The sequence below is a fragment of the Anomaloglossus baeobatrachus genome, chromosome 3 (assembly GCF_048569485.1).
Source record: "Anomaloglossus baeobatrachus isolate aAnoBae1 chromosome 3, aAnoBae1.hap1, whole genome shotgun sequence".
Classification (NCBI taxonomy): domain Eukaryota; kingdom Metazoa; phylum Chordata; class Amphibia; order Anura; family Aromobatidae; genus Anomaloglossus; species Anomaloglossus baeobatrachus.
Window position 1 is genome coordinate 10,721,685 of NC_134355.1, and position 25,175 is coordinate 10,746,859.

The 25,175-nt window shown below is 54.8% G+C and overlaps 1 protein-coding gene across 1 annotated transcript in view; it reads left to right on the top strand.

The window, feature by feature from the left end:
* DNAH8 (dynein axonemal heavy chain 8) overlaps positions 1–25,175 on the top strand; it is a 593,387-nt gene that overhangs the window by 58,749 nt on the left and 509,463 nt on the right. The window contains exon 5 of the mRNA XM_075338922.1: positions 6,518–6,666. Coding sequence (XP_075195037.1) covers positions 6,518–6,666 — 149 coding nt within the window. The remainder of the gene's footprint in view (positions 1–6,517; positions 6,667–25,175) is intronic.

Sequence of the window (25,175 nt, forward strand, 5' to 3'; positions counted from 1 at the left end):
CTGTGCATGAGGCAATTCCTTTATATCCGGAAATTGTTAGAGATGTCGCCCATGTGGTTACGGCTTTGCTCCAACCCAAGTTACTGTAGAAAGGTTGTTCTCCAGCCTTAAAATTATTAGGCCAGATTCGAGGTCATCTGCGAAGGAGGATCTGATGGAGGCAATTCTATTTCTTACAACAAATTCATAGACTGCGCAAATGTGAAAAAATTCACAGGGAATGAATACTTTTCTTTGTCGCTCCATTGGGAGACCCAGACAATTGGGTGTATAGGCTATGCCTCCGGAGGCCACACAAAGTATTACACTAAAAAGTGTAAAGCCCCTCCCCTTCTGCCTATACACCCCCCGTGCTCCCACGGGCTCCTCAGTTTTTTGCTTTGTGCGAAGGAGGCAGACATGCACGCACAGCTCCACAGATTGGTCAGCAGCAGCTGCTGACTATATCGGATGGAAGAAAAGTGGGCCCATATAGGGCCCCCAGCATGCTCCCTTCTCACCCCACTCTTGTCGGCGGTGTGGTTAAGGTTGAGGTATCCATTGCGGGTACGGAGGCTGGAGCCCACATGCTGTTTTCCTTCCCCATCCCCCTTAGGGCTCTGGGTGAAGTGGGATCCTATCGGTCTCCAGGCACTGAGACCGTGCTTCATCCACAACTCCTGTGGAGCCTGCTGGATAGGAGCCGGGTATCGTTCAGGGACATGGCCCTGCTACTTGGAGGTACTCTGTATCCCTGTGGGGACAGCGCACAGCAACACTCCAGCTTTGCTGGGTGTGCTAGTGCACCGGGGACCGCGGCGCTGACCGGGTTAATATGTGCCATTACACACTCAGCGTTGCTGAGTGTGTTTATGTATAGGGACTGCCGCACTGACCGCCGCTGCCATGGAAACACCGCGGCGCGGCTGGGACTTGTAGTGCGCCGGGGACTTCCACGCCGGCCGCGCTTTTACGGCGGCCGCGTTTATTACTAGAGTCCCCGGCTTTTTGCGGCCTAGTTTCTTTTCCTCCCACCCCCAGCCCTGACAGGCAGGGGAAGGGCGGGACGCTGCACAGAACGAGCAGCACTGAGGGCTGGAGCATGCTTTGCATACTCCACCCCCCTCACTGTGCACAGTGCGGGCACCAGTTCCCGCACTTTCTGGGTCACGCCCACGGCTCCCTCCTCTCCTCAGGACGCCGGCAGCCATTCCTGTCAGCTCCTCGGACGCTGCAGAGGGGGACAAAGTCTGGGAGACCCAGGCAGGGACTCTGGTAGCCTCACAACCGCTTTAAGCGGGTGGTAAGCAGCACCTGTGGTGCTAGCCCCATTGTGCAGTAGTGTAACATTATATGTTTATGGTATATATATTTTACACTGTATGGTGCACAGTTGATTTCTGGCTATATACCCTATTGTGTTGCTCAGGGAAGATAATAGCATGGCGCCCACGAAAGGCAGGGGTGCCAAAACACAGGCTTATTATGCTGCCTGCGCCGCATGTACGACCCCGCTACCGGCAGGTTCCACTGACCCTCATTGTGTGCACTGTTCGGCCCCTGTGGCACTTACTCAGCCAGAGCCTCTGCTAAGAGGGGCCCAGGGGGAGCCACCTGCTGACACTGTCCAGGTGACGGGGACGGAGTTTGCAAAACTCTCTGAGACTATGGCTAAGATACTAGAAGCCTTGCAGTCCAGGCCGGTATCTCAGCACAGGGACTCTGTTGAATCTTTGTTCCCTGGCCCACCTCAGTTGGACCAACAATGTCCTTTCGGGGTATCTCATGGGTCCCAGGCTGAGGGTTCTGACACAGACCCCAGCCCCAGACCGACTAAGCGAGCTCGCTTAGAATTTCCCTCGACATCATCATATTGTGCAGGGTCTCAGAGGGGGGAACCTCTGGTTGATGAAGCGGAGACAGTTGATCAGGATTCTGATCCTGAGGCCGCTCTCAATCTTGATACTCCTGACGGGGACGCCATAGTGAACGATCTTATTGCGTCCATCAATCAAATGCTGGATATTTCTCCCTCAGCTCCTCCGGCGGAGGAGTCGGCTTCTCAGCAGGAGAAATTCCGTTTCAGGTTTCCCAAGCGTACACCGAGTATGTTTCTGGACCACTCTGATTTCAGAGAGGCAGTCCAGAATCACCATGCTTGTCCAGATAAGCGTTTTTCTAAGCGCCTTAAGGATACACGTTATCCCTTTCCCCCTGACGTGGTCAAAAGTTGGGCTCAGTGTCCCAAAGTGGATCCTCCAATCTCCAGACTGGCAGCTAGATCCATACTTGCAGTGGAAGATGGGGCTTCACTCAAAGATGCCACTGACAGGCAGATGGAGCTCTGGTTGAAATCCATCTATGAAGCTATCGGCGCTTCTTTTGCCCCAGCATTCGCAGCCGTATGGGCGCTACAAGCTATCTCAGCAGGTCAAGCGCAAATTGACGCAGCCACACGCACGTCCGCGCCACAGGTGGCGTCCATAACCACTCAGACGTCGGCATTTGCGTCTTACGCTATTAATGCTGTCCTGGACTCTGCGAGCCGTACGGCGGTTGCAGCCGCCAATTCGGTGGTACTACGCAGGGCCTTGTGGCTACGGGAATGGAAGGCAGATTCTGCTTCCAAAAAGCGCTTAACCAGTTTGCCAATTTCTGGCGACCGATTGTTTGGCGAGCGTTTGGATGAAATCATCAAACAATCCAAGGGAAAGGATACATCCTTACCCCAGCCCAAACCGAACATACCCCAACAGAGGAGGGGGCAGTCGAGGTTTCGGTCCTTTCGGGGCGCGGGCAGGTCCCAATTCTCCTCGTCCAAAAGGCCTCAGAAAGATCAAAGGAACTCTGATGCATGGCGGTCTAAGTCACGTCCTAAAAAGACCACCGGAGGTGCCGCTACCAAAGCGGCTTCCTCATGACTTTCGGCCTCCTGACTCCGCATCCTCGGTCGGTGGCAGGCTCTCCCGCTTTTGCGACACCTGGCTGCCACGGGTAAAAGACCGTTGGGTGAGAGACATTCTGTGTCTCACGGTTACAAGATAGAGTTCACCTCTCGTCCCCCGACTCGATTCTTCAGGTCATCCCCGCCTCCCGAGCGAGCCGAGGCTCTTCTGCAGGCGCTGGGCACTCTGAAGGCAGAAGGAGTGGTGGTCCCTGTTCCTCTTCAGCAACAGGGCCACGGTTTTTACTCCAACTTGTTTGTGGTCCCAAAGAAGGACGGGTCTTTCCGTCCTGTCCTGGACCTGAAACTTCTCAACAAACACGTAAAGACCAGGCGGTTCCGGATGGAATCCCTCCGCTCCGTCATCGCCTCAATGTCCCAAGGAGATTTCCTTGCATCGATCGATATCAAAGATGCTTATCTCCACGTACCGATTGCTCCAGAGCACCAGCGCTTCTTGCGCTTCGCCATAGAAAACGAACACCTGCAGTTCGTGGCACTGCCGTTCGGCCTGGCAACAGCCCCACGGGTTTTCACCAAGGTTATGGCTACTGTAGTAGCGGTCCTCCACTCTCAGGGTCACTCGGTGATCCCGTACTTGGACGATCTGTTGATCAAGGCACCCTCTCAAGAGGCATGCCAACACAGCCTCGACGCTACCCTGGAGACTCTCCAGAGTTTCGGGTGGATCATCAATTTTCCAAAGTCAAATCTGACACCGGCCCAATCGCTGACATACCTTGGCATGGAGTTTCATACCCTCTCAGCGATAGTGAAGCTTCCGCTGATCAAGCAGCGGTCACTACAGAAAGGGGTACAATCTCTCCTTCAAGGCCAGTCACACCCCTTGAGGCGCCTCATGCACTTCCTGGGGAAGATGGTGGCAGCAATGGAGGCAGTCCCTTTCGCGCAGTTTCACCTGCGTCCTCTTCAATGGGACATCCTACGCAAATGGGACAGGAAGCCGACGTCCCTCGACAGGAACGTCTCCCTCTCTCAGGCGACCAAAGCTTCCCTTCGGTGGTGGCTTCTTCCCACTTCATTATCGAAGGGGAAATCCTTCCTACCCCCATCCTGGGAGGTGGTCACGACGGACGCGAGTCTGTCAGGGTGGGGAGCGTTTTTTTCTCCACCACAGGGCTCAGGGTACGTGGACCCAGCAAGAGGCCTCGCTTCAGATCAATGTTCTGGAAATACGGGCAGTGTATCTTGCCCTGAAAGCTTTCCAGCAGTGGCTGGAAGGCAAGCAGATCCGAATTCAGTCGGACAATTCCACAGCGGTGGCATACATCAACCACCAAGGCGGCACACGCAGTCGGCAAGCCTTCCAGGAAGTCCGGCGGATTTTGATGTGGGTGGAAGCCACGGCCTCCACCATCTCTGCAGTTCACATCCCAGGCGTGGAAAACTGGGAAGCAGATTATCTCAGTCGCCAGGGCATGGACGCAGGGGAATGGTCCCTTCACCCGGACGTGTTTCAGGAGATCTGTTGCCGCTGGGGGATGCCGGACGTCGACCTCATGGCGTCCCGGCACAACAACAAGGTACCGACGTTCATGGCACGGTCTCAAGATCCCAGAGCTCTGGCGGCAGACGCCTTAGTTCAGGATTGGTCGCAGTTTCAGCTCCCTTATGTGTTTCCTCCGTTGGCACTGTTGCCCAGAGTGTTACGCAAGATCAGGGCCGACTGCCGCCGCGTCTTCCTCGTCGCTCCAGACTGGCCGAGGCGGTCGTGGTACCCGGATCTGTGGCATCTCACGGTCGGCCAACCGTGGGCACTACCAGACCGACCAGACTTGCTATCTCAAGGGCCGTTTTTCCATCTGAATTCTGCGGCCCTCAACCTGACTGTGTGGCCATTGAGTCCTGGATCCTAGCGTCTTCAGGGTTATCTCAAGACGTCATTGCCACTATGAGACAGGCTAGGAAACCAACGTCCGCCAAGATCTACCACAGGACGTGGAAAATTTTCCTGTCGTGGTGCTCTGCTCAGGGTTTTTCTCCCTGGCCTTTTGCCTTGCCCACCTTTCTGTCCTTCCTTCAATCTGGACTGGAAAAGGGTTTGTCGCTCGGCTCCCTTAAGGGACAAGTCTCAGCGCTCTCTGTGTTTTTCCAGAAGCGCCTAGCCAGACTTCCACAGGTACGCACGTTCCTGCAGGGGGTTTGTCACATCGTTCCTCCTTACAAGCGGCCGTTAGAACCCTGGGATCTGAACAGGGTGCTGATGGCTCTTCAGAAACCACCGTTCGAGCCAATGAGGGATATCTCTCTCTCACGCCTTTCGCAGAAGGTGGTTTTTCTAGTAGCAGTCACTTCACTTCGGAGAGTGTCTGAGCTAGCAGCGCTGTCATGCAAAGCCCCTTTCCTGGTGTTTCACCAGGACAAGGTGGTTCTGCGTCTGGTTCCGGAATTTCTCCCTAAAGTGGTATCCCCCCTTCATCTCAATCAGGATATCTCCTTACCTTCTTTTTGTCCTCATCCGGTTCACCAATGTGAAAAGGATTTGCACTTGTTAGATCTGGTGAGAGCACTCAGACTCTACATTTCTCGGACGGCGCCCCTGCGCCGCTCGGATGCACTCTTTGTCCTTGTCGCTGGCCAGCGTAAAGGGTCACAGGCTTCCAAATCAACCCTGGCTCGGTGGATCAAGGAACCAATTCTCGAAGCTTACCGTTCTGCTGGGCTTCCGGTTCCCTCAGGGCTGAAGGCCCATTCTACCAGAGCCGTGGGCGCGTCCTGGGCTTTGAGGCACCAGGCTACGGCTCAGCAGGTGTGTCAGGCAGCTACCTGGTCGAGCCTGCACACTTTCATGAAACACTATCAGGTGCATACCTATGCTTCGGCGGATGCCAGCCTAGGTAGACGAGTCCTTCAGGCGGCGGTTGCCCACCTGTAGGAAGGGGCCGTTTTACGGCTCTCTTACGAGGTATTATTTTACCCACCCAGGGACTGCTTTTGGACGTCCCAATTGTCTGGGTCTCCCAATGGAGCGACAAAGAAGAAGGGAATTTTGTTTACTTACCGTAAATTCCTTTTCTTCTAGCTCCAATTGGGAGACCCAGCGCCCGCCCCTGTTTTTTTGTGTACACATGTTGTTCATGTTGAATGGTTTCAGTTCTCCGATATTCCTTCGGATTGAATTTACTTTAAACCAGTTTATAATTCTTTTCCTCCTTCTTGCTTTTGCACCAAAACTGAGGAGCCCGTGACTCACGGGGGGTGTATAGGCAGAAGGGGAGGGGCTTTACACTTTTTAAAGTGTAATACTTTGTGTGGCCTCCGGAGGCAGAAGCTATACACCCAATTGTCTGGGTCTCCCAATTGGAGCTAGAAGAAAAGGAATTTACGGTAAGTAAACAAAATTCCCTTCTTTCAAGTGAGTGTAGGATGTAACCAGTCCTGGAAAGACGGTAGTGTTGGCCTCTCATCTGCTCATGGATATCTAATGTATAAATTCCTAATAAATATGTTGTCTTCAACTACAAGCTGAGGTCTGTGGGTGCGTTTTTTTCATTCATTGGATATATATGCCACCACTGAGAACCAGAAGCTTGCCCTTCAATGCCAAATATTTATCTCCCATTTTACTTTTAGAGTGCGGCCGTACGATTCCAGGAACCGTAAAAGGAGGCACAATGATGAGGCTCTTCTTAGGAAGTATGGATGAAATATTCTCAGGACTTTGCCTGTTCTTCATAAGATGTAACAATAACATAATGATAACAGAGAAAAATATGCACGAGGTAAGGACGGGGCCGGGTGGTTTAGACCGTTCCAAAATTGAAGTTCTTCACTGAGATTATAAAATATCAACACAAGTCATTGTTGTCAGTGGTGTACACGGAGTTCCCTCTTTTGGGCGCAAATTAGGAGGCAATTATCCTATCAGGTTTATAAAGTAGAAGGAAACTGACATAGCATAGCGAAAATATGCCAACCGCTTTAAGATTACATCTCCTTCAAAATGAAGAGGACAAATAGGTAACTACCTTGCACGTTAATGTTCATTGTCTATTACTATATACATGTGTGGTTTTATTAATTTGAATATAAAGATATGAAAAAAAGTCTACAAAAATTCACAATTAAAAAGTCTTTAGATTTCTTGTTCCTCTGATAAAATAATCTTCCATGGGTAACATTTGCCTTGCAGCACTGCCACCTAGTGGTCACACCTGCTCTCTGCAATGCTCTGTGCTCATCCTCTCTGCCCATAAGCAAAGGCTATACTGTACTTTTATGTCCAAATAGATTTTTTTTTCAACTCTTTTTTTTTATTGATGCATACAGTCATTATAAGTACGGCCATAAATTCACATTCTTTCATAGATATATATATATACCAGCTAATCAATTTTACTGTAAGTAAAATCAGAGCAGATAAGAAAGGGCAAGGACCGGTTGGTGCGGGGAGGTCAATTCCATGCTTCGATAAAATGGAATGGAAGTCTAAGTAAGTTCTGATGTATGCAGTGTGTCGCAGGCCACCTCTGCTCTGGGTTTGAGAAGAGGTGTTGTGGAAGGTTTCCAGTTAATTGCTATAAGCAGTTTTACTAATAAGAATATGTGGGTTACCAGTTTTCTGAATTAGTCTGGAATGTTCTTTATCCCTAATAAGCAGAGTGCCACAGCGGCTTCTAAAGTAATATGTGTGTTTAAAGTTTTGGAAATGAGGTGAAAGGAGGCCTTCAAGTACATTTAAGGCTATGTGCGCATGTTGCGTACAGTCACTGCAGAAATTTCTGCAGCGATCTGAAGAGCACACCTGCGCTTCAAATCGCTGCAGAAAATGTCCGTAGTGAAAAAAAAAAAAGCCGATTCCATGCGCTCTGCCTGCAGCTCCTCCCACAGAAAGAGCAGGGGCTGCCGGCAAAGCACACGGAAGAAGTGACATGTCACTTCTTAGAACGCGCGCTTCGGGCAGCAGCCGAAGTTCTGCGCTCTAAGACGCCACGTGCGCACGGCCCCTGCACAATCTCCATAGATTATGCAGGGGACGCAGGACGCATGCAGTTACGCTGTGCTACAAAGCGCAGCGTAACTGCATGTAATTACGCAACGTGCGCACATAGCCTTACACTCACTGCAGAAAAAAACGCCTGTTATCTCTGTGGCGCCCCTGACCTGGTCAGGCACCACTGAGTACTGCACCCATGCTGGGGACAGTACAATACAGGTAATCCAGAAGGCTGACAGGGGTGTGGAACACAGGCGCATAGTAATCAGGTCTCACACATGTACCCATGAGAGGACCCCTGGGGATCCCAGGAGGGGGAAAAGCCTTGACCTTCACTGGAATAGTGGAGGGGGCCAAAAGCCTCCATCTCCTCTCAGGGGGTGTGGTAAGAGAGTCTGGTTGCTAGGTGGCGTAGGCAAGAACAGGAGAGGAGGAGCAGTGAGTCAGTTAGAGGAGAACTCCAGAGGGCTCAGTGAGGAGCAGACCTGTGGGGTTGATGCTGTCTAACAGCGCCCGCGCAGTGGCTACTGACGGGGGAGAACGGTCAACTAGGAGTGCTACCTGAAAGCCAGCTTCAGCTAGAGAGAAAGCACGGAGTGGGAAGTAAGGAGACTGCTAGAGAGCACCAGGCCCAACCGGGCGGCAGATCCCGAAGCGAAGATAGATCCAGCTTTCTTCTGCTAAACCTGCCGGTGTGGGGCTCTCAAAGCCCACACCACAACACCACAAAAGCCGCAGCCACGTAACCGCAGTGAGGGCCCATAGGTCACAGGAGGCAAGAAGCTGGAGTGGCCTGGTCCGGGGAACAAGCAAACGGCAAACAAAAGGGGGAGAGAGGCTGCAGCATCTTCCCTGGGCAACCCCCATAGGGACTCAAAGTCGGGGTCACCCCAAACCACCAAGGGCTAAGGAAGGCGAGTCAGTAGTCACCCTCATAAAGTCAGCCTGAAGGATACCTGGTTCCCATCTGGTTCATCTCAGCTACGCCCGGGCTACTCACCCTGCCATCAAATGTGAGTAAAGCCCTTGAAAGACAATTCTGCCTGTGTGGAGTTATTCTGCGCCTTGTGGTACTACAAACCTACACAGGGCCCTGGGGCTTGCCTCACTCTCAGGAGGCTATTCCAACTAACTGCACACACCATCAGCCCCAGGCGTCCCCTAACCTGCAGTGGCGGTCCCCACTGACCGCAATACTGAGAGTGGCGTCACGATCAAAACCGAAGATTTCCTACCTGTGACCAGATCCAGCTACGTGGAGTCCCTGAAGGTATGCACCGACACTACACCTGCGGGGCTTCACATCTGGCGTCACGAACAGGATAAGGACTAGACCTGTTCAGACAGGTGACCATGTGCCTGGGCGGTCCGCTTGAAAAATTGGAAGCGCCGCCATATTGCCACCATGAAAAGCGCGCTGAAAAACAACAGCAGCCCGCGCTGGAAGAAGTTACCGCCCACGAAGAGGTGTGGCTACCCAGAGATCCCCTGCAGAGTTCTGACCTTGCCAGCTATGAGAGTGGAAGCGTCCAGAGACGGCGGGAAGGAAAGAGAGCCACAAGCCTGCTGCTGGGAGAGGAGCTGCTGAAAGAGGCAGAGCAGAAGCTGAACAGCTTGCTATCAGAGGCAACGGCGAGTCCACAGCTGGAGAGTCGTGCAGAAGAGGGCGCAGAAGAAATGGCGTCTGACCGCAGAAATCCAGAACCGGGCTCCGCTGCCTTGTGGTATCGGGAGCTGGCCCAGTTCTGCGACCGACTGGAGAACCGGGTCGTGGAGCAGATTAGAGAAGAACGAATGGAACTGCTGGAGATGGCTGCCGCGGTTCGGGCCTATGAAAGGAGAGCCGCGCGCCGGGTGCCAGACAGGACGGCGATGACGCAGACCCCGATGCTGCCACCGGTGGGTGAGTCGAGTGATGCCCCGGCCAGCGCAAGTGCCCCGACCCCTGCTGCCACGCCCGCGGTCCCCGAAGAGGCGTCCGGTGCGGCGACGCTGAAGCAGGCCGCAGCCACGCCAGGTGCGGCCTTCCAAGCCCCAGCGGCCGCAGCGATGCCCTGCTCGGCCCACCAAGACCCGGTCCCTGCAGCAACGCCCAGTCCGGTCCGCAAAGAACCGGCTGCCACCGCGACCCTCATCCGCGTCGCAGGCGTAACGCTGACCCAGGCCGCCGCCCTGCTAGGCCCGGCCCGCCGAGACCCCACCGCCGCAGCAACGCTCGTCCGCGCCGCAAGTGAGGTGCTGAACCAGGCCGCAGCCACGCCAGGCGCGGCCCGCCAAGCCCCGGCCGCCGCAGCGATGCCCTGCTCGGCCCACCAAGACTCGGTCCCTGCAGCGACGCCCAGCCCAGCCTGCACCGGTTCCATCGCGACAGCAACGCCAATCCAGGCCGCCGCCATGCCAGGCGCGGCCCGCCAAGACCAGGCCGCCGCCATCCAGGGCGCGGCCCGCCAAGACCAGGCCGCCGCCATCCAGGGCGCGGCCCGCCAAGACCAGGCCGCCGCCATGCCAGGCGCGGCCCGCCAAGAGATTACCTCATTATTTACCCCGGCCTGCAAGGCCAGAGCAGACACCGCTCCCCAGTCCAAAGAGGTCCCTGCTAGGAAGACCCTGATAGGAGAGGACCCCGAATACTGGAAGCTGAAGGCTGACCTAGAGGCCCAGTTCCCACAAGAGATGGTGGATCGGTATCTGCTCCCTCCGCATACCCCCAAGGAGATTCAGGCAACCCCTGCAGCCGCGTCAAAGAGTCCCCCGCCTGGGCCTGCTGAAGAAAGCCCATCCCCAGCACTGCCACAACCAGAGTGCAGCGAAGAACTAAGGGGGAGAGGAGGCCAGGAAGCTGAGGAGCTGACTCCGGAGCCACCAGCAGTGGATCTATACTCAGAGCCGGAGATGTTGCCCTATTCCCGTTGGGATGAGGAAGACCTGACACCGTCCGCTGACGAAGATCTGCCTAAAAGTCTCACCTGGGAGTTTGCAAGCTGTACCACGCAGAGTTCAGGCCGCAAGACAAGGCGTCGCAATAGAACAACGCTGTCCCCTGCACCACAGTCTCCAGAGCAGAGAGAAGTTGCAGCCAGAGACCTACAGGAGAAAAGGTTACTGAGAAGGTCCAGAGCCCAGGTTAGAGGACCCCTTTGCAGAGGAGTAGTGGAGGATTTCAACTTGAAAAGCGGATACGGCTTTATTGTAGCCCCTGGTATCAAAGAAGGGATATTTGTCAACCGAAGAGATGTGAGCGCTCATCTGCCTAGAGGACACCCTGGCAGAAACCTAAAGATGGGGGATTCAGTACAATTCACTATGCATGAAGGCGAAAGAGGACTGTACGCGCTTGACGTAGCACTATGCTCCAGCAAACCTTACAGCCACCCCATGCTACAAGAAAGAAAAGACAGAGATAAAGACACAGATGAAGATCAAGAAAGAAAAGACAGGGATAGAGACACAGATGAAGATCAAGAAAGAAAAGACAAGGAACCTACAGATGAAACGACCACAGACGATGATAAAGAGCAGGAAAGCAGCAGGTGCCGCCGCCATACAGGCTCAAGCCCTGGTAGGGAGGAGTAAAGTAAACAAAGAAGTTACCAGTTGAAGTTTTGAAAAGTTTTGTTTTGCAACGTTTACGTTTAAGCATGTGCCCACAAAAACTATTGTGAGAAAACCATAAACCTTAAGGCTATGAACTGGCTATAGCCACAAACTCTCGCAGTGTAAATAGTTACACCAGAGGGCACCACCGCCACCAGAGTCAGCCTGTTTAGGGGCTTGGCTCGTCTGCAACCAGGAGGAGCCCGTCCGTATATAGGGCCTTGGCTCACCTGCGACCAGAGAGCATGCCTGTTTATGGGGCCTGGCTCACCACCACAAAGAGGGTACCTGGTCAGCACCAACTGTGGAGGCCGCCTCTGCATCCTGCCAGAAGAGGCTGAAGGCGCGGATCCACCAGGCCAGGTATACCCTGAGACCACCAGCCCATGTAAGCCGCCTCTACATCCTGCCAGAAGTGGCTGAAGCCGCGGCCAACGTGAGAGGGTTTTGGGTGGGTTAACGGACTTGTGGGTGGAGGGTGGTGATGTATGGTACCTGGTGCTTTTAAAATGTTTTACATGTGTTAATGTTTTATGCATTTTAAAATGTTGTCTTGCAGCCCGAGGACGTGCTGGTGATAACTAAGGGGGAATGTGGCGCCCCTGACCTGGTCAGGCACCACTGAGTACTGCACCCATGCTGGGGACAGTACAATACAGGTAATCCAGAAGGCTGACAGGGGTGTGGAACACAGGCGCATAGTAATCAGGTCTCACACATGTACCCATGAGAGGACCCCTGGGGATCCCAGGAGGGGGAAAAGCCTTGACCTTCACTGGAATAGTGGAGGGGGCCAAAAGCCTCCATCTCCTCTCAGGGGGTGTGGTAAGAGAGTCTGGTTGCTAGGTGGCGTAGGCAAGAACAGGAGAGGAGGAGCAGTGAGTCAGTTAGAGGAGAACTCCAGAGGGCTCAGTGAGGAGCAGACCTGTGGGGTTGATGCTGTCTAACAGCGCCCGCGCAGTGGCTACTGACGGGGGAGAACGGTCAACTAGGAGTGCTACCTGAAAGCCAGCTTCAGCTAGAGAGAAAGCACGGAGTGGGAAGTAAGGAGACTGCTAGAGAGCACCAGGCCCAACCGGGCGGCAGATCCCGAAGCGAAGATAGATCCAGCTTTCTTCTGCTAAACCTGCCGGTGTGGGGCTCTCAAAGCCCACACCACAACACCACAAAAGCCGCAGCCACGTAACCGCAGTGAGGGCCCATAGGTCACAGGAGGCAAGAAGCTGGAGTGGCCTGGTCCGGGGAACAAGCAAACGGCAAACAAAAGGGGGAGAGAGGCTGCAGCATCTTCCCTGGGCGACCCCCATAGGGACTCAAAGTCGGGGTCACCCCAAACCACCAAGGGCTAAGGAAGGCGAGTCAGTAGTCACCCTCATAAAGTCAGCCTGAAGGATACCTGGTTCCCATCTGGTTCATCTCAGCTACGCCCGGGCTACTCACCCTGCCATCAAATGTGAGTAAAGCCCTTGAAAGACAATTCTGCCTGTGTGGAGTTATTCTGCGCCTTGTGGTACTACAAACCTACACAGGGCCCTGGGGCTTGCCTCACTCTCAGGAGGCTATTCCAACTAACTGCACACACCATCAGCCCCAGGCGTCCCCTAACCTGCAGTGGCGGTCCCCACTGACCGCAATACTGAGAGTGGCGTCACGATCAAAACCGAAGATTTCCTACCTGTGACCAGATCCAGCTACGTGGAGTCCCTGAAGGTATGCACCGACACTACACCTGCGGGGCTTCACATCTCTTATGCATCATTTTAATGATATAAAATAATTACATGTTTACAATTAAGTAGAATTATTGGGTTTCGATAACATCTAGCGATCGGATCATAGGTACAGAGAAGAGGGAGGGAGCACTTTCTCCCTCTTCTACGCTGCCTGTCTGTGCGTATATCTCACGGGATGACAACTGAGTGCAGTGCGATATTTCACTCGCACCTGTAGGCTTGTATGGGTGTGTGATGCAAGAACCGCTGCCTCACCTCCGCCGGAGCTGCCGCCTCACTCCTCCCCCTCAGTCTCCTCCCATTACCCTATAGAATGTAAGCCCCAGGGCCCTCTAACCTCTTTACCAGTTTGTCTGTTGTAACTTGTATATGTATTTTGTATTTCTTCGGCGCTCCATTGGGAGACCCAGACGATTGGGTGTATAGCACTGCCTCCGGAGGCCACACAAAGCAATTACACTAAAAAGTGTAAGGCCCCTCCCCTTCTGGCTATACACCCCCAGTGGGATCACTGGCTCACCAGTTTTCTGCTTTGTGCGAAGGAGGTCAGACATCCACGCATAGCTCCACTGTTTAGTCAGCAGTAGCTGCTGACTATATCGGATGGAAGAAAAGAGGGCCCATATGGGGCCCCCAGCATGCTCCCTTCTTACCCCACTTGTGGTTTGTAAGGTTGAGGTACCCATTGCGGGTACGGAGGCTGGAGCCCACATGCTGTTTTCCTTCCCCATCCCCCTGAGGGGCTCTGAGGAAGTGGGATCTTACCGGCCACCAAGCCCTGAGGCCGGGCTCCATCCACAGACCCATAGAACCTGCTGGATGTGGAGCGGGAGTGCCGTTCAGGGACAAGGCCCTGCAACTTTCAGGTACTCTGTGTCCCCGTATGGCAGGCCACGCACACCCCAGGCTTGCTGGGTGTGCTAGTGCGCCGGGGACTGTAGCGCTGTGCGCTGGGCTTATAGTCCCCGCAGATTACTGGGGGACTTTATGTGTGTGGATCGCCGCGCCGACCGCCCCTGGAGCGGCGGCGCAGCTGCGACTTGTAGTGCGCCGGGGACGCGCCGACCGCGCTTTTACGGCGGCGGCGCTTCTAACTTTAGTCCCCGGTTTTTCTGCGGCCTAGCTCCGCTTCGTTAACGCCCCCCACCCTGTCAATCACGGTAGGGGAGAGACGTTGTTCAATCGGCAGCGCCGAGGGCTGGAGCACGATTTACATGCTCCAGCCCTCTCACTGAGCACAGTAGGACACAGGCTTCGCGCTTTTTCTCTGTGCACGCCCTAGGCCCGCCCCCAGGCTTGCAGCTCCCCAGGACGCCGGCAGCCATTATACACATGCAGTCTGGCTGGAGAACGGACGCAGGCTCTGAGGGACCCAGGCTAGGGGTTTCTGGCGACCACACACCCGCGCTAAACGGGCGGTAAGCAGCACATACGTGCGGCCCCACTAGTGCCACAGTGTTATATTTGTGTACTGCAGTGTAAGGTCGCTTCTTGGCTGTACACCCTATATTGCTTTGAGGAGACAACAGCATGTCATCCGCAAAACGCAAGGGTGCCAAGGCACGGGCTGTATACACTGCTTGTACAGCATGTGGGGCTAATCTACCAGCAGGCTCCAACGACTCTCATTGTGTGCAATGTTCAGTCCCAGTGGCACTTCGTCAGCCAGAGCCTATTGTGGTGGTAGCCCAGGCAGAGACGCCTGTGAACCCTACCCCGGTGACGGGGACAGAATTTGCAGTCTTTGCTGATAAAATGTCTGTGACTATGACAAAAATCCTGGAGACCTTGCAGTCCAGGCCAGTTGCTCAGACCATGGACACCGCTGTGTCTATGTTCCCCGGCCCCCCTCAGCTGGAATTAATCCGTAATTCAAGGGGGTCCCAGGCATCACAGGCTGAGGGCTCTGACTCCGATGACAGTCCCAGTCCGCCTAAGCGAGCTCGCTGGGAGAGACCCTCCACGTCATCACGCGGATCAGGGTCTCAGCGAGAAGGGTCTCTATATGATGGCTCAGAGGTGGGTGATCAGGAGTCTTGTCCTGACGCCGCACTCAATTTGGATATGCCAGATGGTGACGCCATGGTAAATGACCTTATAGCGGCCATCAATAGGCTGTTGGATATTTCTCCCCCAGCCCCTTCTGCAGAGGAGGCAGCTGCACAGCAGGAGAAATTCCATTTCCTGTATCCCAAGCGTAAATTGAGTACTTTTCTGGACCACTCTGACTTCAGAGAATCCATCCAGAAACACAATACTTATCCGGACAAGCGTTTTTCTAAACGCCTTAAGGATACCCGTTATCCTTTTCCCCCTGACGTGGTCAAACGCTGGACCCAGTGTCCAAAAGTGGACCCTCCAATATCCAGGCTTGCAGCTAGATCCATAGTTGCAGTGGAGGATGGGGCTTCACTTAAAGATGCCAATGACAGACAGATGGACCTTTGGTTGAAATCTGTCTATGAAGCTATTGGCGCGTCGTTTGCTCCAGCATTCGCGGCCGTGTGGGCGCTCCAAGCTATTTCAGCTGGTCTGGCACAGGTGGACTCTCTCATACGTCCAGCAGTGCCGCAAGTGGCGTCCCTAACTACGCAAATGTCTGCGTTTGCGACCTACGCTATCAATGCGGTACTGGACTCTACGAGCCGTACCTCAATGGCATCCGCCAACTCTGTAGTTTTGCGCAGAGCCTTGTGGTTAAAGGAATGGAAAGCAGATTCTGCTTCTAAAAAATGTTTAACCAGCTTGCCATTATCTGGAGACAGACTGTTTGGTGAGCAATTGGCGGAAATCATTAAACAGTCCAAAGGTAAGGACTCCTCCTTACCCCAGCCCAGATCAAGCAAACCTCCACAGAGGAAGTGGCAGTCAAAGTTTCGGTCCTTTCGAGGCTCGGGCAAGCCCCAATTCTCCTCGTCCAAAGGGACTCAGAAAGAGCAAAGGAGCTCTGATTCCTGGCGTGCTCACTCACGCCCCAAGAAAGCAACCGGAGGTACCGCTTCCAAGGCGGCTGCCTCATGACTTTCGGCCGCCTCCCTCCGCATCCTCGGTCGGTGGCAGGCTCTCCCGCTTTTGCGACATTTGGCTGCCACAGGTCAAAGACCGGTGGGTAACAGACATTTTGTCTCACGGGTACAGGATAGAGTTCAGTTCTCGTCCTCCGCCTCGGTTCTTCAGAACTTCCCCACATCCCGACCGAGCAGATGCCCTTCTGCAGGCGGTGAATTCTCTAAGAGCAGAAGGAGTGGTGGTCCCTGTTCCTCATCAGGAACGAGGTCAAGGTTTTTACTCCAATCTCTTTGTGGTGCCAAAAAAGGACGGCTCATTCCGTCCTGTTCTGGACCTAAAACTGCTCAACAAGCATGTGAACGCCAGGCGGTTCCGGATGGAATCCCTCCGCTCAGTCATTGCCTCAATGTCTCAAGGAGATTTCCTAGCATCAATAGACATCAAGGATGCTTATCTCCACGTGCCGATTGCTACAGAGCACCAACGCTTTCTACGCTTCGTGATAGGAGACGACCATCTTCAGTTCGTAGCTCTGCCATTTGGTCTGGCGACAGCCCCACGGGTGTTCACCAAGATCATGGCGGCAGTGGTAGCAGTCTTGCACTCTCTGGGACACTCTGTGATCCCTTACTTGGACGATCTACTGGTCAAGGCACCCTCTCAAGAGGCATGCCAACTCAGCTTGACGGTTGCACTGGAGACTCTCCAGACGTTCGGGTGGATCATCAACTTCTCAAAGTCAAATCTGTCACCGACCCAATCACTAACGTATCTTGGCATGGAGTTTCATACTCTCTCAGCGATAGTGAAGCTTCCGCTGGACAAGCAGCGGTCTCTACAGACTGGGGTGCAGGCTCTCCTTCAAAGTCAGTCGCACTCCTTAAGACGCCTCATGCACTTCCTCGGGAAGATGGTGGCGGCAATAGAGGCGGTTCCGTTTGCGCAGTTTCATCTGCGCCCACTTCAATGGGACATTCTCCGCCAATGGGACGGGAAGTCAAAATCCCTGGACAGGAAAGTCTCCCTTTCCCAGACGGCCAAGGACTCTCTGCAGTGGTGGCTTCTTCCCACCTCATTATCACAGGGAAGATCCTTCCTACCACCGTCTTGGGCGGTGGTCACGACAGACGCGAGTCTGTCAGGGTGGGGAGCAGTTTTTCTCCACCACAGGGCTCAGGGTACGTGGACTCAGCAGGAGTCCACCCTTCAGATCAATGTTCTGGAAATCAGAGCAGTGTATCTTGCCCTACTAGCCTTCCAGCAGTGGCTGGAAGGAAGGCAGATCCGAATTCAGTCGGACAACTCCACAGCGGTGGCATACATCAACCACCAAGGGGGGACACGCAGTCGGCAAGCCTTCCAGGAAGTCCGGCGGATTCTGATGTGGGTGGAGGCCACGGCCTCCACCATATCCGCAGTTCACATCCCCGGCGTAGAAAACTGGGAAGCAGACTTCCTCAGTCGCCAGGGCATGGACGCAGGGGAATGGTCCCTTCACCCAGACGTGTTTCAGGAAATCTGTCGCCGATGGGGAAGGCCGGACGTCGACCTCATGGCGTCCCGGCACAACAACAAGGTCCCAACCTTCATGGCACGGTCTCGCGATCAAAGAGCGCTGGCGGCAGACGCCCTAGTGCAAGATTGGTCGCAGTTCCGGCTCCCTTATGTGTTTCCACCTCTGGCACTCTTGCCCAGAGTGCTACGCAAGATCAGATCCGATTGCAGCCGCGTCATACGCGTCGCCCCAGACTGGCCGAGGAGGGCGTGGTATCCGGATCTGTGGCAGCTCACGGTCGGCCAACCGTGGGCACTACCAGACCGACCAGACTTACTGTCCCAAGGGCCGTTTTTCCATCGGAATTCTGCGGCCCTGAACCTGACTGTGTGGCCATTGAGTCCTGGATCCTAGCGTCTTCAGGATTATCCCAAGGGGTCGTTGCCACCATGAGACAGGCTAGGAAGCCCACGTCCGCTAAGATCTACCACAGAACGTGGAGGATATTCTTATCCTGGTGCTCTGCTCAGGGAGTGTCCCCCTGGCCATTTGCATTGCCTACCTTTCTTTCTTTCCTGCAATCTGGGTTAGAAAAAGGTTTGTCGCTCGGCTCCCTTAAAGGTCAGGTCTCGGCGCTATCCGTCTTTTTTCAGAGGCGTTTGGCACGCCTTCCTAAGGTGCGCACGTTCCTACAGGGGGTTTGCCATATCGTACCCCCGTACAAGCGGCCGTTAGATCCATGGGATCTGAACAGGGTACTAGTTGCCCTCCAGAAGCCGCCCTTCGAGCCTCTGAGAGAGGTTTCACTTTCTAGACTATCACAGAAAGTGGCTTTTCTGGTAGCGATCACATCTCTTCGGAGAGTGTCTGAGCTGGCAGCGCTATCATCCAAGGCTCCCTTCCTGGTCTTCCACCAGGACAAGGTAGTGCTGCGCCCCATTCAGGAGTTTCTCCCGAAGGTGGTATCCTCTTTTCATCTTAATCAGGATATCTCTTTGCCTTCGTTTTGTCCTCATGCAGTTCATCGGTATGAGAAGGATTTACATTTGTTGGATCTGGTGAGAGCACTCAGAATCTACATTTCCCGCACGGCGCCCTTGCGCCGTTCGGATGCACTCTTTGTCCTTGTCGCTGGTAAGCGCAAAGGGTCGCAGGCTTCTAAGGCCACCCTGGCTCGATGGATCAAAGAACCAATTCTTGAAGCCTACCGTTCTGCTGGGCTTCCGGTTCCATCAGGGCTGAAGGCCCATTCTACCAGAGCCGTGGGTGCGTCCTGGGCATTACGACACCAGGCTACGGCTCAACAGGTGTGCCAGGCAGCTACCTGGTCGAGTCTGCACACTTTCACCAAACATTATCAGGTGCATACCTATGCTTCGGCGGACGCCAGCCTAGGTAGAAGAGTCCTGCAGGCGGCAGTTGCCTCCCTATAGGGGAGGGCTGTCTTGCAGCTCTAACATGAGGTATTCTTTACCCACCCAGGGACAGCTTTTGGACGTCCCAATCGTCTGGGTCTCCCAATGGAGCGCCGAAGAAGAAGGGAATTTTGTTACTTACCGTAAATTCCTTTTCTTCTAGCTCCTATTGGGAGACCCAGCACCCGCCCTGTTGTCCTTCGGGATTTTTGGTTGTTTTTCGGGTACACATGTTGTTCATGTTGAACGGTTTTCAGTTCTCCGACGTTACTTCGGAGTGAATTTGTTTAAACCAGTTATTGGCTTTCCTCCTTCTTGCTTTTGCACTAAAACTGGTGAGCCAGTGATCCCACTGGGGGTGTATAGCCAGAAGGGGAGGGGCCTTACACTTTTTAGTGTAATTGCTTTGTGTGGCCTCCGGAGGCAGTGCTATACACCCAATCGTCTGGGTCTCCCAATAGGAGCTAGAAGAAAAGGAATTTACGGTAAGTAACAAAATTCCCTTCTTTTCTCATGCAGCACCGTGGAATCAATGGTGCTCTATACACTGTGTACAGAATTATTAGGCAAATGAGTATTTTGATCCCATGATACTTTTTATACATGATGTCCTACTCCAAGCTGTATAGGCTGAGAGCCAACTACCAATTAAGTAAATCAGGGGATGTGCATCTCTGTAATGAGGAGGGGTGTGGTGTAATGACATCAACACCCTATATAAGGGGTGCTTAATTATTAGTCAACTTCCTTTGCTTTGGCAAAATGGGTCAGAAGAGAGATTTGACGGGCTCTGAAAAGTCCATTTCTCTATCGTTTCATTGGGGGACACAGGACCATGGGTTATGCTGCTGTCACTAGGAGGCTGACACTAAGTAAACATAAAAAGTTAGCTCCTCCCTAGCAGTATACACACCGAGCCAGAGGCGGGCTCAGATCAGTTTTAGCTTAGTGTCGTAGGAGGCTGATGTGGGCGGTCTCGGCCCCCCTCAGCCATTTGTGTTTTTGCACTTTTTTCCTTTATTTCGGCGCCGCTCATCGCTCATCGCTCTCATACCGGTCTTCTTTTTCTCTGCAGGTATTCTCTTCACTCATCCTCCGCAGCCTTGTGGGTACCACTCCCCAGGGTCGCAGGGGCTTGAGATTTCAGGCCCTCTCCCCCGTCCATCCCCGTGGTACCACTCCCGGGGTTTCGCGTGTGGGCAGGTTGTCGTGGGCACCCCTGATTCGCCCTGCGGTATCACCCCAAAGGGCGTACAGGGGCATACAGCAGTGATGGAACCTCCGCAGCGTTTGTAATCCGATGGGGCCCTTTCACGCTGCCTTCTCCTGCAGGGGGGCTGCTTCCCCCATCATGATGTCCACTTCCCTGCCTCAGCACGCTCTCCCCCGGAGTCCTCAGTCTTCCTGGACAAGAGCACTGTACACAGGCAGGGGCAGGGCGCCCTGCCTGCACTGCATCCGTCGCTGGGCCGGCGCCGCCGAGAACAGGTAGGACCGACCTCTCCTGCACCTTTCCCCCGGCCCTCTCCAAAATTTAGGCCCCGGTCTCGGCCTAGTCGCTCCTGCGTCCTAGCCACGCCCCCGCTGCAGCGCTATTGGCCGCCGGTCGTCTGGCCCAGTCTTCTCCCACCGCTCAGCCTCCTGGCTTGTGGTGGGGGCTGGGGATCCTCCGTTTTTCGCGCCTGAACGCCCGCTCCTCCCCCAGCCTCCTCCAGCGTCCCCTCGCCATTTTAGCCTGTGTCTGGTCCCCTGAGGCTGCAGCGCGCCAGTGTTCTCACTCTTCTGGCCAGCTCACTCCTGGACTCCCTCTTCTGGACTGGTGGGCAGCACACAGGACCTGGGTAAGCCCTGCTCCTAAGGAGTAGCCCTCACTAGGTAGCGTTCTCTGAGTTTAGGGACGAGTTAACCCTCTCCTGTCTCCTTCCTAGCAGCTACCAGGGAGACTACTTTTTTCACCATGCCTAATGCTAAGTCCACCCGACCCAAGCAGGCCCCCTTTGCCTTATTTTTTGCATGCTCCTCCTGCAAGACCAAATTTACCCAAGGCCAGGACGCCCCACTATGCTCCGTCTGTTCTTCAGACTCGTAGCCTCCGCAGGACCCCTCGGCCGACGCTTCTGATACCGCAGACGCCACAGCGCCAGATGCTACAGGGCCCTGCGTCCCGCCCCCCCCTGACTGGCTAGCATCCCTGTCCCAGTCCGTAGATTCCCTCTCTGAGGCTTCTCGGACCATCGCGCAAGCACTGCGCCTGCTGCCGTCGCTCGCCCAGACTCCCGCAGACCTGACGCAATCGCCTCCGGAGCAGGTGAGCCCCGTCGCAGGGACCTCCTCGGCTGCTCAGAAGCGGACCCGCCAGGTCTCGCCTTCAGCCTCTTCCCAGGTTTCACCTTCATCCCCAGGTCCAGACCATCATTCCTCCGGGGAGACTTCTGACCACTCCGATGATGATTCCGATGCAGCACCCCTGATAGAAGCAGTAAACCAGACCCTAAAGGTACAGGTGGACCCCGTCTCCTCCCAGAGCACCCAGGTTTCGTTTAAGCGGATGAAGCGGGCCCAAAGCGCATTCAGCGGACATCCAGAATTCGCTGAGTTACTGCGCAGCCACAGGCAACAGCCGGACAAGGTATTTACCAGCGGTAAGTCTATTGATTTGCATTATCCCTTTCCTGAGGGTCTTCGAAAGGATTGGGCAGGCTCCCCTGTGGTCGACCCCCTAATCTCCCGCCTGTCTTCTCACACAGTCCTTCCTATCACTAACGGTACGTCTCTCAAGGACCCCACGGACCGTACTATTGACAGGTTGGCCCGTTCCGCCTTCGAGGCAGCGGGCACATCCCTCTCACCGGCCTTTGCCTCGGTTTGGGTTGCGAAGGCACTGATGTCCTGGGCGGACACGCTACGCTGCGGACTCCGCGCCATTCCTGCCAATCCGGACCTGGTCCTCATCGCCTCGCAGATTTCCCTCGCGGGTGAGTACCTGCTCAATGCAGCCCTGGCATCTGCCAATTGCGCGGCCCAGGCCGCCAGCAACAATGTGGCCATCCGTCGAGCCCTCTGGCTCCGGTCCTGGAACGCGGATGCGGCCTCTAAGAAGTCACTGACTTCCCTGCCCTTCCTAGGGGAACGTCTTTTCGGAGATAAGCTGGACCAGTTGATCTCCGATGCGACGGGAGGAAATAGTACATCTCTCCCTCAATTGCGCCCCAAGCGCTTCCAGAATTGGCGCCCCACCGCTCGTTTCCGGCCCTTTCGCAGCTTCAACTCCACTCCCCAGCCGCGAAAAAGCCGCTCTCCTCCGAGAGACAGGAGGACCCCGTCATTCAAGACCAATCCCGCCTGGCGTTCACATCCCCGCCAGTCCACGAAATCCTCTTCCGGTTACTGCCGACGCTCCTCCAAGTGACTCGCGGTCGGTGCGCAACAGCGCCAGACTCGTGGGAGGGCGTCTGTCTCGTTTCCAGCATGTGTGGATCCCCCTGACCGCTGATGCCTGGGTCAGAGAGATCATCACCTCAGGCTACAAAATAGAATTCGAGTCAAAGCCACTGAGACGTTTTTTCCTATCTCGCCCTCCCGAGTCTCCCGCGCGGGCTCGCGCGTTCTTTCACTCCATAGACTCCCTCCTTCAAGCCGGAGTCGTGGTACCAGTCCCTCCCGCAGAACGTTTCAAGGGGTTTTATTCCAACCTTTTCGTGGTCCCCAAGAAGGACGGTTCTGTCCGCCCTGTCCTCGACCTAAAGCTTCTAAACAGGTCGGTGAGGCCGTTTCGAATGGAGTCACTCCGGTCCGTGATCACGTCCATGGAGGTCGGCGAATTCCTGGCATCGCTGGATATTCAAGACGCCTATCTTCACGTCCCTATAGCCACCTCTCACCAACAGTTCCTTCGCTTTGCGATAGCGGAAGATCACTTCCAGTTCACGGCTCTTCCTTTCGGCCTCGCATCCGCCCCCAGAGTCTTTACGAAGATCATGGCGGCTGCCATGTCCGTCCTACATTCCAGGGGTGTTATGGTCATCCCGTACTTGGACGATATGTTGATCAAAGGTTCTTCTTTCGAAGACTGTCGTCTTGGGGTTCAGGTCACGATCGACACCCTTTCACGGTTAGGGTGGCTGATCAATCGGAAGAAGTCCTCTCTGACCCCGGCCCGACGGATCACCTTTTTAGGCATGGTATTCGATACCACCTAAGGGCGAGTTTTCCTCACACAGGAGAAGATGTCCTCCCTGCAACGAGGCCTCCGCGCTCTCCGGCGTCAGCGCCAAGTTTCCATCAGGTTCGGCATGCGAGTCCTCGGTCGTATGGTGGCGGCGATGGAAGCGGTACCCTTTGCACAGTTCCACCTCCGGCCCCTCCAGCTGGCCTTGCTGAAGAAGTGGGACAGATCTCCCTTTTCTCTGGACCGCAGGTTTCATCTTTCGCCGGAGACCCGCCACTCCCTCCGTTGGTGGATCAATCAACGCAACCTCGCGTCAGGAAGGTCATTGCAGCAGTTTCGGCACCTAGTACAGGGTTGCCCGGTCAGGATCCAGTCGGACAATGGGACGGCGGTGGCGTACATCAACCACCAAGGCAGCACAAGAATTGTCGGGGCGATGCGAGAAGTCAGGAAGATTTTGCACTGGGCCGAGTGTCATCACTCCCTGATCTCAGCGGTGCACATCCCAGGCGTGGACAATTGGGCGGCGGACTTCCTCAGCAGGGAAGGCCTCGCCTCCGGAGAATGGTCCCTCAACCGGGAAGTCTTCAACCAAATCTGCGACAGATGGGGAGTTCCGGATGTGGACCTAATGGCCTCCCGGTTCAACTGTCAGGTACCGCAATTTGTAGCGCGGTGCCGCGACCGCTTGGCTTTAGGAGTCGACGCCCTCACCCTGTCATGGAGCCAGTTCAGTCTCCCGTACATCTTCCCTCCGCTCCCTCTGATCCCGAGGGTCCTCAAGAAGATCAAGGCAGAAGGAATACCAGTCATCCTAGTGGCTCCGGACTGGCCCAGGCGAGCATGGTTCGCGGAACTCACTCAGCTCCTCGCAGACGCTCCGTGGCGTCTTCCAGACCGTCCAGATCTCCTGCAGCAGGGACCTCTTTTCCATCAGAACTCAAAGGTCCTAAATTTGACGGCCTGGCCATTGAATCCTGGGTTCTAGCTCAGGCTGGTTTTTCTTCAAGAGTGATACAGACAATGATTAGGGCCAGGAAGCCATCTTCATCAATAATATACTACCACACGTGGAAGGTCTTCTTCAGGTAGTGTGAAGAGCACAGCATTTCTTCTCTCGCCTTCTCCCTTCCTTCCCTATTGGCATTCTTGCAGTCAGGCCTAGATGCGGGTCTCTCGCTCGCAACACTAAAGGGCCAGGTATCGGCTTTGTTAATCCTGTTTCAGAAGCCACTGGCCTCTCGTCCACAGGTTAAGACCTTCATCCAGGGAGTGGCCCACCTGGCCCCGCCATATCGTCGGCCTCTAGAACCGTGGGACCTTAATCTAGTCCTAGGGTCGCTTCAGGGTCCCCCCTTCGAGCCCTTGCGGGATTCTTCCCTTTCTCACCTGTCTTGGAAGGTGGTGTTCCTCGTTGCCATCACTTCTATTCGAAGGATGTCAGAGCTGGCAGCTCTCTCTTGTCGTGCCCCCTTTTTGATTTTTCACCAGGACAAAGCGGTTCTCCGGCCAGATCCCTCCTTTCTCCCAAAGGTGGTCTCCCCGTTCCATCTAAACGAAGAAATTGTCCTTCCGTCCTTCTGTCCTGGCCCCTCTCACAGCTTGGAAAGGTCCTTGCACACCCTGGACCTGGTGTGCGCCCTTAGAATTTATGTCTCCAGAACCGCGCCGTTCCGTAAGGCGGATGGTCTGTTTGTCCTTCCTTCTGGTCCCAAGAGGGGTGAATCGGCATCCAAAGCCACAATTGCCAGATGGATCCGTTCTGCCATATCTGAGGCCTATCGGATTAGGGACAAGTCTCCGCCGCGGGGGGTAAGGGTGCACTCTACCCGAGCAGTGGGAGCCTCTTGGGCGATTAGGCATCAGGCGTCGGCCGACCAG